Here is a 15,705-nt window from a genome sequence, read left to right on the forward strand (position 1 = left end):
GTGAAGATTTCATCAGCAAAATGTAATGATTTTTTTGTTAATTGCAGCTTCTAGTTCCGTTGCCGGAGCAGTTGGAATGCCAACCTCTGGAGAGAGCGAGTCAGATGATTCGGAGATGGGCCGATTACAAGGTAAGAAATCCCTCAACACCATGTATTAATGAAGCTTTATATCAGATATTTGCATAAATTTACAATGTGAAGCCAGAAAATGCCATGCCATAAATGAGTACATTTTAGGCGTAGAAAATGCTCTTGACATCTTTTGGGTCAGGGTGCCATATCCAAATGGTTCAGTTTGAAATATTTTTGGAATGCAATAGCTGTGCATGAAAATAGGATTAGAGGCCATAAAATGTGGGAAAGGCCGTCGAGATGAAAGAGAAATTTCATTATATAATAACCAGCCTCTTTGGATTTGGCATTTTATGGTCAAAGTTTATCTGTGTTCATGTAAAGACAATTATTTTGGAATTTGGTCTGAAGTGTCTCAAAATCTAAAGCTTGGACATGGTGGAAGATATTTTCAAATTTGCTATTTGCGTGTCAAGCTGACAGTGTATTTCATTTTTTTAATTCCAAATCAAAATTGGATCAGAAAGCCAATTTTACCTGAGGGTGTAATGATTTCACATTTTGCAGCAACTTACCTGACTTGTGATCCCATCAAAATGGAGAACAAATTATAGAACAGAGTTGCAACAGAATTTCATTCCTTTGGTAATGGAAAGTCATTAAATGTCAATCTGTAGAGCATGTTATCACACCAGATCTTGGGGCCAAAACTTTGATACAACATTTGAGATGCTTTACAGAATTTAAGATTCTTGTGGAGAAGACACTGTTATTCTCTTCGGGCAGACTCACAGTGAAGTTTAAGTCAAGTCAAGTCAATTTTATTTGTATAGCACATTTAAAAACAACCCACGTTGACCAAAGTGCTGTACATCAGTTCAGGTACAATGGCACACAAACATAACAGCACATATATAAACAGTTCACAGCCCTCAGAGGGCCTCAAACGCTAGGGAGTAGAAATAGGTTTTGAGCCTGGACTTAAAGGAGTCGATGGAGGGGGCAGTTCTGAAGGGGAGAGGGACGCTGTTCCACAGTCTAGGGCCTGTAACCGCAAAAGCACGGTCACCCCTGAGCTTAAGCCTAGACCACAGGATAGTGAGTAGCCCCAAATCGGCCGACCTGAGGGTAATTTTAATATTCTATTAAAATATTAAATAGAAGTTTTTCCCCATTGCTTGACTTTTTTTAAATCTGTGTTTTCACACTTTGTTTCCTTCTCCCTGAAGTGAAATAGTTTCTGTTTTGGTATTCTATATTACTAATTATTATTTGGTATTCTGTATTACTAACTTGGGCTGGTGTTGCTGGTTATGTGTTGGTAACTATGTGTGCAAACCAGATGTGAATTATTTTGCACTACTTGGGAAGTATAGTATGCTTACCATCCATCAATGGCAAGGATGCATTCCTAAAGATTTCTGGGCTTACCCGTAGAAACTTGCTGAACCATACACTTCCAATAAAAATCAAAATTGTTTGTTCTAGAGTTCCCAGTGAACTGAACTATTGTACTTGAAAATGCTTTACCAGATCAAAGCTTGTTATTGTCTTCCAGCTTTATTGGAGGCACGTGGTCTTCCACCCCACCTTTTTGGTCCTCTTGGTCCACGAATGTCCCAACTTTTTCATAGAACAATTGGAAGTGGAGCAAGTGAGTAATGTGGATATATAAGTCATAAATAATTGTACTAAAATTTGTCAGTTAAACTTATTAAAAAGTTGGAATTTTGATGTTTGTATGGATGAACAATCCCTTCTGAATGTCAAGTTTCTGCCTCAATTAATCTTGGGCCAATAATTGTCATGAGTGAAATTTTAGTTTGCTGCAATAATATACCTTAGTGTTCAGTCGAAGAACGTACATATTCTTGCTGATGTCATTTCTTTCTTTAACACCATCCAATTTACACACCAGCTGTGCTTTCAATAAAATGTACAAAGTTTGCAGATTACATTTTTAGTTTTTGTCTTGAGAATTTATATATTTTGGAATTGGCATCGCTAATTCATGACGTCAGTCTGCTTTCATGAAGTACAGTAGTTTATTCCAAATTTCTGGACATAGCTCAACAGTGACAGACAATTTATAATGGCAGTGGTGCACATTGGTGTGGTGTAGACTTTTAGTTTGATTTCAGTCTGGGCAGTTGGAAAATTTATTCTAGTTGATATTACTCATTCTTCGGCCTCGTCAGCATAGCTAATCTGCGTTATTGTCAGACTTTGATCTTGTTGAACAGTGGTCTTGTGATGGCAACAAAATGCGGCTTTACTAGTAATTAATTTACACCGTTGGACTTGAACTTCATTTTATTTTTAAGGTTCCAAGGCACAGCAGCTTCTACAGGGTCTACAGGCAACTGGAGATGAAAGCCAGCAACTTCAAGCAGTTATTGAAATGTGCCAGTTATTGGTAATGGGAAATGAAGAAACCCTGGGAGGATTTCCAGTGAAGAGTGTTGTCCCAGCTTTGGTAGGACTCCTAAATAAAATGTCTAATTTTACGCTCAAAAGCTGGCATGCCGCAATATTTTCATTTCCATAACATTCTACTTAAAAATAACTTGAGTTCCAGGAAGGATTTTCTAATTTGAGTTCAGGGCACTAATCTGAAGCCCGAACCAATGGATGTATTTAATTCTTGACATTTTAGTTATGAAGAAGGGTAATTTTCATGTGTATCCATATTAAGTTGGAGCCCCTATGTGAATTTTGTTTTTATCCGCCATTTGGTCTTTTAGCTATGTAACATGGAGTTGACCCTGAACAAACCACATTTTGTCAAAGCTCTGAGAATGACTATCTTTTCATTCTGTACACCGATGACTGCAGATCCACCCAGCCAAACTGTCATTTGGTCAAGTACACTGATGACACTTCTATCTCTGCTCTCAGGCCCCTCGCAGCACCACAGCTCGGCTCTTCACGTGTTTGTGGAGTGGTGCGACAACTCCTGTCTTGAACTAAATGCAAACAAGACCAAGGAGATGGTAGTGACCTTCTCCAACAAGCAGAGGGAACTGGCTGCAGCAGTCATCGCCACTATGTCTTTGACAACCTGCTGAAATTTTCCTCCAACACAGAGGGTATCCTCAGGAAATGCCTGCACCGGCAGTATCTCCTGAGGAAGCTCAACTCCTTTGGGGTCAGCAAGGACATCCTCATAACGTTTTACTACTCCATTGAGAGCGTCATCACGTTCTTCACCTGCTGGTTCTACTCCATCAGCCTTCAGAACAGAAACCGCCTGCAGAGCACAGCCAAAGTCTGTTCCAAAATTTTTGGACTCCCTGTCAGAGCCCTCTGCACCCGATGCGACCAGCAGATGCTACGGTCAGCTGGCAGGATTTTACAGGACCCCTCACACGTCCAGTTCTCTGTGTTTGAGTGGCTCCCCTCAGGACGCCGGCTTTGCTGCCCAGGCTGTAGAACGCAGAGGAGAAGGGCAACCTTTGTCCCCAAAGCTGTTCAGCTCCTCAACTCCCAACCACCCCTGTCCCGCTGCTCACCCTGCTAATGCCCCCCAATAGTTTTTGTACTACTCTACGTGCCTTTGTAAATTATTGATTTTGTTTGTTGAGCATAGTTGGGATAATATTAAAAAGTGAAGCAACTGCAGAAATTGTATTTTGCAAGTGACTTGATTTGGTTGGTGCTTCAGCGTTTTTGTTAGAAATACAAAACTTCTGAACTTGGATTAGAAATGGTATACAGTTTTTAAACTCCATGACAGAAACCATTTCTACATGGAGAGGATGCAGGATGATAGGAATTAGTAGCACTTCTTGTAGGCAAAATTTGGAAGGCCAACTGTTATTTTTAAGTCTTGATCTTCTTGTTAAAGGAAATGGAGTTGATCACAATGTTTCATTGAAAGATGGAGCAGTCTAGGGTTAAATAGCCTAATGTTTTTACTGCTTCTGTTTACACGATTTCATACAGTTTCTAATTTTGCGTATGCCCTTGACCTTTGAAATATATACATCAATTATCATTATTAATAACTTTCTTTATTTCTTTATAGATAACATTGTTGCAAATGGAGCACAACTTTGACATTGTAAGTATTTTACACTGGTAGAGTTGATCAAATGTTTTCCAAAGTGATTATTCATTTATTAAAGTGTTTTGCTTAATTTTAATATGACAGATGAACCACGCTTGCAGAGCATTGACCTACATGATGGAAGCTCTACCAAGGTCATCGGCTGTGGTTGTTGATGCCATTCCAGTTTTCCTTGAAAAGGTGAGATAGATAGACCAGTTGCAAAGATGTCACAATCATCATCGTCCCTTTGTTGCCTTTTATACTCGTGCCAAAGTGATGAGTGTAAATTAATATTTTGAACAAATGATACCTCCTGACCTGCCTTCTCATGCCCTCATGTAAAACTACATTTTCCAGACCTTGCACTGTTTGAAGGGTAATCTGACTGGCATTGCTTCCACACAATTGTTTTTTTGGTGGTCTAAAATACCAAGTGATTCCAGAGATAATCTCTGACTCACTTAATAGACAAAAATTGTTTGCTGAAAATATGTTGGGAGCAATTGTCACTGCTTTCTAGATACCCAGGTATCCTAAATACTTCCTGATTATTTTTCTCTGGATTTCATCCTTTAGTTTTGCATCAACAGCTTTAGAGATGCAATTGAGACAAGATTGCTGCACACAAATGTCTCATTACTTCTCTTGCAAGTTATCTTTTGTAATCTTTTCATTTTCCTAAAATGAATCCTGATGATAAACTCTTTCCACTATTGTCAATTGCATAGGTCAGCAGGTCACTTTAAATCAACCTCTGTGAACATGGGTGGTAGAATTTGGCAGAATTGATAAGAATGGGAGAATAGGCTGCAGGTAAAGTTGGGAGAATAGGGTTGCTTTGTGAGCCAGCACATACTCAGTGGGCTGGGATTTTCTATCATTAGGAAATATGAGAAAACGCTACATCTTTCTGAACAATTAAGTAATTAATTTCTGTGTCCAAGTGTTTTGAGGTTTTTTTCCTGAAAATCTCAAAATTTTATTCCAATTTTACCAAGACTAATTTTGCTAATGTCAAATCCTGACTTTGTAATTCGATTGCCTCAACCAAATTTAAATGAGTTGTGCGGAGCAAGTTTGTTTATCACAGTGAGATTGGTACCTTGAAATGTGCTGCTGGCGATAGTGGCGGAAGCAATTATGATAATGGCGCTTATAGGTACATGAATATGCAGAGAAGGGAGGAATATGAATCACATGCAGGCAGAGGAGAATAGTTTAACTTGGCCTCATGTTTGGTGCAGATATTTGGACTGAAGGGTCTGTTACTGTTGCGCACTGTTCTGTGAAAAGTTCAGCAATTTTACAGATACGGCTTCTAAACTGCATCGATCAAGAGTTTTGACCTTCCATCAGCAAAGCCACATAATACAATGCTGGCATTTTATTCAGTGATTTTTATGCATTTTAATTCAAATTTCATTCCTCCACTTGAAACTCTGGTTTCCTTCACCCACCTTTGTGCCTTCATCAGACAAAACTTTAGTCATGTTCATGCTAAATCATATTCAACTCTTGCAAAGTATTTTAATTTATTTTATGTTGAAGATTTTATAAAATGTAAAATTGTTGTATTGAATAGTGTTGTTGCCCAATTCCATAGGTAAAAAAAATATATATATCCAGTGATACTTCCTTTGTGTTACAAGGAGTCCAGAACAAGGGGCCACAGTTTAAGAATAAGGGGTAGGACATTTAGAACTGAGATGAGGAAAAACTTTTTCAGTCAGAGAGTTGTGAATCTGTGGAATTCTCTGCCTCAGAAGGCAGTGGAGGCCAATTCTCTGAATGCATTCAAGAGAGAGCTGGATAGAGCTCTTAAGGATAGCAGAGTCAGGGGGTATGGGGAGAAGGCAGGAACGGGGTACTGATTAAGAATGATCAGCCATGAACACATTGAATGGCGGTGCTGGCTCGAAGGGCCGAATGGCCTCCTCCTGCACCTTTTGTATATTGTTTAGTTTTCAGTCTCTTGCAAAATTCTGGAAATACTTAACAGGCTAGGCAACATCTGTCATTGATTAATTTTTCTGGCCAATTACCTTTCAACAGAATGAACAAAATCAGAACTCTAATTTCAGGTCATTGACCTGAAAAGTTAGTCAAATGCAGCTTTTCCAAATTTTTCAATATTGTTTAATTCCCAGCATTTATTTTTCTAGTAAAAATGAATCTGTTCATTATTCTCATTAATTGATATTTTCAAAGTTGGAAACATTTATTTTTAAAATACCTGGTCTAAAATAAGATCTATTTAGAACATGGCTTTTATGAAATGATTGCTTGATGACTCCTGTGATTAACCTCCCCTTTCCCCTCCAGCTCCATTCAGCATGGAAACCACTCATTTATGGTTTCTTGATTTGCTGGTGAAGATATTTTTGTGCTATCTTGATTTTTTTCCCATTCCGTGAATCCCCACAATTTAATGACCAATGTGAAAAAATGACTCGCAGTTAAATTGAATCTCAACTGATTTATTTTTCTATGTCTTGGAAAAATAGTGTCCTCCACGCTAACAAATTTTAACAGGTGGTTTTCTAATCATTGACTGGATTTGCTCCAAGGACTTTTCACATCTTGGAATAGTAATATTGTAGAGAGTCTGTAAGAAGTAACTTCCACACTAGATTCTCTGGTGTCCTAAGAGAAAATATGGTCAACTCCTTCCTTTGTGAATACATTTGAAATATTATTATTTCCAAACGCTAGTCTGTTTATTTGTAATTGCGATCAGTAACCACTAAGAGCTTCAAAGATTCTGGAAATTAGCAGTCCACAATTGCTTTGTGCACACCCACTATCCAATGAAAAGATCAGCGGGACATACCTAATTAATGGAAAGTGTATCTTAACATTGCTCCCACCGTAAATGACACTGGCCTTGATATAATTGAAGATGGTGAACAGTTCTCAACAGAATGAGAGCAAGCCAAAGACTGTGACTACCGCAACAAATTGGCAATGCGATATGATCCAAGATAACTCTGCCCAATATGTACCAAACCATAGAAAAGATGACATCAACCTACCTGTTAAGATCTGCAGGAGGTGGTTGTTTCTCCATTTGTCATCTTGGGGAACCATTCAGTGGATTGGCAGACTGGATTTCAGAATGGGAGGCTTTTCATTTCGAGTGGCCATGTTCTGTTCAAGCTGAGCCAAATTTAATTGCTCATCCCTAATTGCCCTTGAGAAGGTGGTGGCGAGCTGCCGCCTGGAACTGGCAGTGATTTCAGAATGCAATATACTCTTAGCATTTATTGTAAAATTTTAATTATTTAGTTTTGGAAATTTGGAATTTTTATTTTGTAACTAGCAAAATTTCTAAGTAGGCAGCGTTCAGTATTTTGAGCTAGCAATTTACCTGCATTACAAATGATTCTTAAAGCCTTTTCAAATTGGCAACTTGCCAAAAATTTGTTCAAGATGTACAAAGCCAGTTGCAGTAAAGAATGATTTAAGTAATCGTGTTGTGTTTTGGTTTACATTTTAAGTTTGAGAGCACCTTTAAAGACCAACTAAGGTTTAAAGTATGAAAATATTTGATTGATCTGTCTGAAAATGTGTTATGAATCATTTTGTTGGAGTAACTTTCATCCTTCCTAGCTGCAAGTCATCCAGTGCATTGATGTGGCTGAGCAAGCATTGACTGCTCTGGAAATGTTATCACGAAGACACAGTAAAGCCATCCTGCAAGCTGTAAGTACTGCTATGCATGTCATTGGTTTGCTGAGGAAGATATTACTTGATTTCCTAAATTACTTTCTATCCCTTGTAGCTCATGATTATGCTTGGGTTGACATCTCTCTAGTCTGGCTTAAATTTATGAGCTGAGGTAACAATCGGCAGGGAGCGAACATCAAATGTTGTATTGTCGCCTGAGAATCTTGGGGACACAGCCAGTTTTCTTACCAATCTTCCCCCCCATTTTGAACAGGACAGTTTCTCTGCCACCTTTCAAGTTGGGCTCGGCAGCTGAAGAATTCTTCAGTCAGTGGATCAAAAATCAAATGGAGCCTAAGCTTTTGTTCACCCATGTGCACACTACATTAGATGCTAGATGAAGGCTTCAATTTTTGCAAAATTCAATTAAATTCTGGAAGGAGCAATCAAATAATTTTGCTTAACCAATAGTTGTCTAATTATTAGTTAATGGCTTCTAATTCCTTAACATCTTTGAACCAAATTATCAACTCGATGAAAGGTTGCGCCGAACTCAAATGAAAAATTGGGAGATTCCTCTTGAGTGCCTATTTAAAAATGCTGTGCCAATAGCCTGTCCTTGGAAATGTGCATTTGCATTAAGAGCAATTAAAGGTCAGGAGCAAAAGCCATAGCTGCAATATTTTGGTATTTTAAAATTTAAGTCCTGACAAGGGGAAAATTAATGCCAGCAATTTTATGTATGTTGCGAATGATATTTAGGTGTAACAACTTTAGAGTCCATTATAAAAGATGAGGTTACAGAGTACTGAGAAGTTAACGATAAAATCGGCTGAAGTCAGCATGGCTTTGTGAAGGGGAGGTCTTGCTTGACAAATTTGCTGAAATTCTTTGAAGAAGTAAACAGCAGGACAGACAATGGGAGTCAGTAAATGTTGTTTACTTACATTTTCAGAAAGCCTTTGATAAGGTGCCACACATAAGGCGGCTGACGAAGATGAGAGCCCACGGTATCAAAGGGCAGATATTAGCATGGATCGCAGGTTGGCTGGATGGCATAAGGCAAAGAATGACAATAAAGGGGGCTTTTTCTGGTTGGCTGCCAGTGACTAGCAGAGTTTGGCAAGGTTCAGTGCTGGGGCCTCTTCTCTTCACATTATATATTAATGATTTGGACGAGGGGCATTGAAGGCTTTGTGGCCAAGTTTGCGGATGATACAAAAATACGTGGAAGGGCAGGTGGTGTGGAGAAAGCAGGGACTCTGCAGAAGGACTTGGACAGGTTGGGAGTGTGGGATGAGAAGTGGCAGATGGAAGAAAGTGTAGCAAAGTGTGAAGTCATGCATTTTGGTAGTAGGAATAAAGGCGTAGACTTTTCTAAATGGGGAGAGAATCCAGAAATCGGAGGTGCAAAGGGACTAGGGAGTGCTGGTGCAGGATTCCCAAAGAGTTAATCTGCAAGTCGAATTGGTAGTAAAAAAAGCAGACTCAATGCTGGCAGTTATTTCAAGAGGGCTTGTATACAAAAACAGGGATGTAATTCTGAGGCTCTAAAAGGTGCTGGAAAGGTTGCATTTGGAATATTGTGAGCAATTTTGGGCACCAATCTGTGGAAGAATGTGCTGGCTCTGGAGAGGGTCCAGAGATGGTTCACAAGAATGATCCCAGGAATGAGTAGGTTAACCAATGATGAGTGTTTGTCAGCACTGGGCCTGTACTCACTGGAGGTTAGAAGATTGAGATGGGGGACCTCATTGAAACATACAGAATAGTGAAAGGCTGAGATGGAGTGGATATTTCCACTAGTGGGAGAGTCTAGGACTGGAGGTCAGCCTCAGAATTAAAAGACGTTCTTTCAGGAAGATGAGGAGAAATTTCTTTAGTCAGAGGGTGGTGAATCTGTGGAATTCTTTGCCACAAAGGCTGTGGAGGCCAGGTCAGTGGATATTTTTAAGGCAGAGGTAAATATTCTTGATCAGTAAAGGTGTTAACATAACATAACAACACTTTATTGTCACTCGGCTTTTTACACCGAACGAAATTTCAGCAGTCACACAAAACACAGCAAAAAAGAAAAGAACACAGGACACCCGACCCCAACACAAACATCCATCACAGTGACTCCAAACACCCCCTCACTGTGATGGAGGCAACAAAACTTCCCCTCTCTTCCCCCCGCACCCACGGACAGGCAGCTCGACCCCTACCGAGGCAAACGACACGCACAGCCCCCGCAAGGGGATGGAAGGCCCCGCGGCCGAGCCGCCCTGGGCACCGAAACGTCCCGCGGCCGAGCCGCACCGGGCACCGAAACGTCCCGCGGCCGAGCCGCACCGGGCGATGTTAAGTCCAGCGGCCGAGCCGCACCGGGCACTGAAACGTCCCGCGGACGAGCCGCGCTGGCGATGTTAAGTCCAGCGGCCAAGCCGCGCCGGGCACCGAAACGTCCCGCGGCCGAGCCGCGCTGGCGATGTTAAGTCCAGCGGCCGAGCCACACCGGGCACTGAAACGTCCCGCGGCCGAGCCGCGCTGGCAATGTTAAGTCCCGCAGCCGAGCCGCGCCGGGCGATGGAAGGCCCCGTGGGCGAGCTGCGCCCCAGGGAAGAGACCTAATAAAAGAAAGGTTTCCCCCGCCCCACCCTCCCACCACACATACACAGCCAAAAACAGAAACAAAAACCATCCCAACACCGACACAAACAAAAAAAAAAAAGAAAAAAAAAGACAAACAGACTGCCAGAGAGCCGCAGCCGTTAGGCGCAGCCAACTCCGCAAGCGGCGGTGAATACAGGTTGCCCACAGGTTGGGGAGAAGTCAGGAGAATGGGGTTATGAGGGAGAGACAGATTAGCGACGATTGAATGGCAGAGTATACTTGGTGGGCTGAATGGCCTAATTCTACTCCTATCATTGATGACCTTATAACTTGACCATTTGAATTTGTACATTTACATTGAATCCAGTATTTGCTTAATTTATGAACTTTCATTTTATCCCGACTTTTTTGTCTTGCAGTGATCTGCAAAAATCATTATTTCTGATCTTTACAAATAAATTGTATAGTAGATGTCATTCCAGAATTTGTTTTGTGAATTATGTTCTTAAACTATTCCTATCTTCTCCCAATATAATACTTTTTGTTTTAAAGGGAGGATTGGCTGATTGCTTGCTGTACTTGGAGTTCTTCAGCATCAATGCACAGCGAAATGCTTTGGCAATTGCAGCAAACTGTTGTCAAAGTATTACTCCTGATGAATTTCACTTTGTTGCTGATTCATTGCCTCTGTTAACCCAGAGACTGACCCATCAGGTACTGACGAGATATTTTCTTTCAGTAATGACAGATAAAACAGGACAACTCTTTGATTAATGTAATTTTGAAGTCCAAAAAGAAGTATAAACAACCAAGCCAAGTTTTGTTTTGTAAGCGAGTAGCTCCATACTTAATTTCCTTCCCTTTTATTCCCCTGCCAATTATTTTCTGACTCCATTGCTTCCAGGAAATTGATCAGTCCATACTTGGAACATTTTAAATTTTGTAGTTCGCATTGTTTGGAGGAAGAGAGGCTGCAGTCAGAAAACATAGCTCAATTAACTTTCAAATCTTGGTTTGTGAAATGGAGTTTAAATGCATTGTTTATAAATATAAATGTCATATTTCCTTTTGTATGCTACAAACTCCTAATTAGTTAATGCAACCATGGAAGTCTCGGGGCTGGTTTTAACTGCTGCAGTCAACTGGTAGAAACAAAGTGCTTTCCTCAAATATTTATTTGAAAAAACTTTAAGTAGATTTTAACTCTGCATTTTTGTTTCATCTGTAATCCATTCTTCTATGATGTGTGCCAATTTAGTTCATAAAGCAAAATATTGAAGTATGCAAGTTTTTGGCCAATCTTTCTTGTGTATTTTCACTAATTTTGGCAACTCTTCCAACCGAGAAACTGAAAGGCAATAGTGTGTAGCTCAAGCTATTTAGCCCATTACTAATAGAAGATATTGCAATTGAACATCAACAATCTACGAGTTTCTTGAGATCGTAGTACAGCTGTTGAGTCAAATACAAACTTTCCTTCCTCCCCAAGTTTAATTCGGTTATTTGAAAAAGATGGCAGTAGGCTATTTAAACTCATTGAGGTACAAAATTAAAGTAGTAGCAACCACGTAACCCCCAGGCTGCCATTGAAAAAACATCATGTTGCTCATTTTGTTTTAGACAAAGACATTTCTTCCCTTCTGTGGTATACATTTCACCACTTCCACAACAACCTTTTGAATGGATGTCATAAGCCGCAGAGCACCCCACTCGGTTATTCCAAATTTATAATGGCAGTAAAATAAAACCAGATGGGCAATCCAGCATTATCTTGGCCATAAATACCTTGAGGATACACTCGGCAGAGATGATCCTTGGAACCTCAAGGATTTGTGCCAAAATTGAATAGGTTACACATTTACCCTTCCAATTAGTTGAGCTACAGCTTGGAATTCTCACAATCAAAGAATTATGTTTCATAGATGGAACGGATTTATAGCATGTGATGGCACAGATATATATTCAGGAGTGGATGACCTTGAAGTCTTCAACATGGACTCTAAAACCCATGGAGCCTCACAATATTCAATTAAGCATTGAGAAAGAAATTGCTTGTTGATTACCGAATAACACATGCACACCTCAGTTGTAAATCACTTCTGCCCTTGCTAAATTGAAAGCATTGTGTTCATGAAAAAAAGCCTCAATTATATCTAGATGCATAGCTTTGATTGCCACAACTATTCAGTAGTGCCACTGTTAATCACAGATTTGCATCCAAATGGTGTGATTGTCAAGTTGTGCCTGTGGCAACAGTCCACAGAGCAAACACTAGGAAATACTTTATACTGTTTGAGAATAACCACTACAATGTCTGTGAGTGAATGAAAAATTAGTGTGGGTACAGTATGAAATTTAAATTAGTTTTATTAGCTATTTAACTTTTTTAGGTTTCCTTTAGAAATTGTGATGCTTCAAGAATTTAGAACCAGAGTCATAGTTGTATGACTATATTATAAGTAAACTTCATTTGATGTAATAACATTTGAAATACTAATTGTTTTTGATCAGGACAAGAAATCTGTTGAAAGTACTTGCCTGTGTTTTGCTCGACTGGTGGACAACTTCCAGCATGAAGAAGTAAGATATCTTAAGTGTGACATTTTACAGGAAATGCTATTCTAGACTTTGCTCTAAGCTGTGTCATAAGCTGTGTCAAACTATTTGATTTTGAGTAAAGATTAAATGGGGGGGAGAGTTGCAGATCTTTGGATTTCTCCACCCTAACGAGCAGTGAGTAATGTAATTTTGGGTATTCATGTCAGGTTTGGATGATGATTGAAACAATGGATCTGGTGGTCGGGCACGAAATTTGAAGTGCAGGATTAGCCATAATATTGAATGGTGGAGCAGGCTTGATGGCATGTAGCCTGCTTTGATTTTATTAATCTTCACAGGAGCTTGCCTTAATGCAGACTAATCATGTAGCTTGTATTGAAAAGATAATTCAATATGAATTTAATTTTCTAAAATTTGCCCTGAAGATACTTGGCTATTTAAGTACATAGTCACATTTTATTCTTCTAAACTAACATGGAGGAACTGTTACAAAAGATGAACACTGGAAGAACTCAGTGGGTCAAGCAGAGTCTATGGAGGCAAAAGGGCTGAGTCAATGTTTTGGGTTGAGACCCCGCATCAGAACTGAGGAACGATGATTCTTTGCCATAGTGAAGGAGTACAGAGGGGAGGGAGTGGTTGGGATAGGGCCTGGTGGATGATGGGTGAATCAGATTGGGAGAGAATAATGGACATGCAAAACCAGTTTCCAACGGGACCGGGAGGAGAAAGCTAGGTCGAGGGTCGAGGGGTGAGTGTGCGTGGAGGCGGACAACACCGGCTGTTAGTTACCTGAAATTAGAAAATTCAATGATCATTGGTTTGTATGTGGGGCAATGGAGAGGTACACATGTGAGGACTGACCACTCCGTGTCTGAGAGATGGAGGTGGGGCAACTGTTGTCCTTGTTGAAATACTGGTAAACAGTTGGGGCTCAGACTTCTGGGAATTTTATAGACGGGCAACTTTGATAATCCCCAAACCTAATTTGCTAACTAGAACTTGGTATGATTCTTTACTGTTTGGATCAATTGCAATAGGGGGAAATCATTATAAACACTTCAACAAAATGCAAACCCTGCATTTTTTTAATTTACTGGTTGAACAACGTTGAAGATTGAAGAAAACGAAACTGCCTACATATAAAACCACAAATTTTGCAATAATACTGCAGAAAAGCTTTTTCTTGTACTCTTACTTTTCTAGTTTTGACTTGTTGGGCAATATTCATGTAGCACTTTGCTACATCTTTCTTGTTTTTGTAATTGCATGACTTATGGTTCCACGTGATATTTTTGGCAGCAATGTTTGTTCTGTCTCAGTTTAGTCCATATTGTACATGCCAGCTGGATATGCTGAAGGTCTTTGGGTTTGAAGCTGCTAATCATGTTTAAAAACTCTAGAAGCATACTTAAAAACTCCTAGGAAAAAAAGTCAAATCCAATGAATTCAAACAAATACATTTAATTCGTTTAATGCTGGATGGTTTAGTTTCGTATTAATGTTGTTTGGGGGTATTTAGCTTCACTGCGTTTACATTGGTAAAAATTCAAATCAGGCTGCATTAAAGGTCTAGGAAAGTATCCAATCAGATAATTTGTTTGTCATGTAGGTTGAAGCTTGAAATTCTCACCACTGCTTGGAAACTTTTCTAAGAGATTCTGAGATTTCCTTTCCATTGTTGATATCAAAGATGTGTTGATCACAAATTCTGTAGAACAAGCTGTAGATGAGAGCATTTTGAGATTGAAACTGAGCTTTGTCATTTTCGCTGAGTTCCCCAGTAGAAAATAACAAGTTCTGAAGATAGATGGTTCTGCCATGACTCGCCGGTGGTACAGAATCAGTTGTCTGTTTGGAACCTTCACAGGAAATAGCTCTCTTCCTCAAATGCTGGGGGTTTCATCCACAAGAGGGCAGACACAGCCTTCCTTAAAATCGCGATTGAATGACGATTTCCTGAATAAGGCACAGATTACTCTGATTATGTGCTGATCATCTTACTGCTGTTGAGCACACATACCAGCTGGACGGTTTAGAACTTTAATTATTCATTTCCACACCCTAAAATCATTTCTAAAAATGAAATTTCCAAAAGTTTAAAAAACATGAAATTCTGAACAAAGTAACTGTAGACTTGAGTTTTTTTTAAATGATTTATGTGCATGACATCAAATCAATTGCAGATCCACTTATCAATTGTTTGTAAATAGAATCAGTAAATAATTCTGTACCCATGTACTGAGCAGTGTAACTTGGCTTTCAATAGTTTATTTTATGTAAAAGCTGATCAAATAAAGAAGCTATGTTTTGGTTATCCATTATTTAGGTTTCTTTCCTTACATGCCATGCTGCATATTACAATAAGGTTAATGTAGAGCAAAACATAGAACAGTATGTGCAGTGTAACTCCTGAGTATAGCACAAGATCAGGCCCTTTAAGCCTACCTTGTTTCAGCCAATATGATGTCAATCTTAACGAATCCCATCTGCTTGCCAATGGTCTGTCCCCCTCTATTCCCGGCTGCTCATGTATGCTTAAAAAGCTCATAAATGTTACTGTTATATCTGCTTCTATAATCTAGTGGTGTGTCATATTTGGCATTTACTACTTTATATTTTAAAAAAACTTCTCACACGTAGAGTCATACAGCATGGAAATGGGTTGTTTGGCCAACATTGCCCATGCAAGCCAAGATGCCCCATCTACACCTACCTCCATTTGGCCATCTAAACATTTCCTATCCATGAACCTGTCCA

At 39.6% G+C, this 15,705-nt stretch overlaps 1 protein-coding gene across 9 annotated transcripts in view; it reads left to right on the top strand.

The window, feature by feature from the left end:
- trip12 (thyroid hormone receptor interactor 12) overlaps positions 1 to 15,705 on the top strand; it is a 104,619-nt gene that overhangs the window by 36,689 nt on the left and 52,225 nt on the right. For all 9 annotated transcript variants that reach the window (XM_078410391.1, XM_078410387.1, XM_078410388.1 and 6 more), the window contains 8 exons: positions 48 to 131; positions 1,633 to 1,728; positions 2,399 to 2,550; positions 4,102 to 4,137; positions 4,228 to 4,323; positions 7,735 to 7,827; positions 10,939 to 11,100; positions 12,898 to 12,966. In XM_078410391.1, coding sequence (XP_078266517.1) covers positions 48 to 131; positions 1,633 to 1,728; positions 2,399 to 2,550; positions 4,102 to 4,137; positions 4,228 to 4,323; positions 7,735 to 7,827; positions 10,939 to 11,100; positions 12,898 to 12,966 — 788 coding nt within the window. The remainder of the gene's footprint in view (positions 1 to 47; positions 132 to 1,632; positions 1,729 to 2,398; positions 2,551 to 4,101; positions 4,138 to 4,227; positions 4,324 to 7,734; positions 7,828 to 10,938; positions 11,101 to 12,897; positions 12,967 to 15,705) is intronic.

This window comes from Rhinoraja longicauda, chromosome 13 (assembly GCF_053455715.1).
Source record: "Rhinoraja longicauda isolate Sanriku21f chromosome 13, sRhiLon1.1, whole genome shotgun sequence".
NCBI classification, from domain to species: Eukaryota; Metazoa; Chordata; class Chondrichthyes; order Rajiformes; family Arhynchobatidae; genus Rhinoraja; species Rhinoraja longicauda.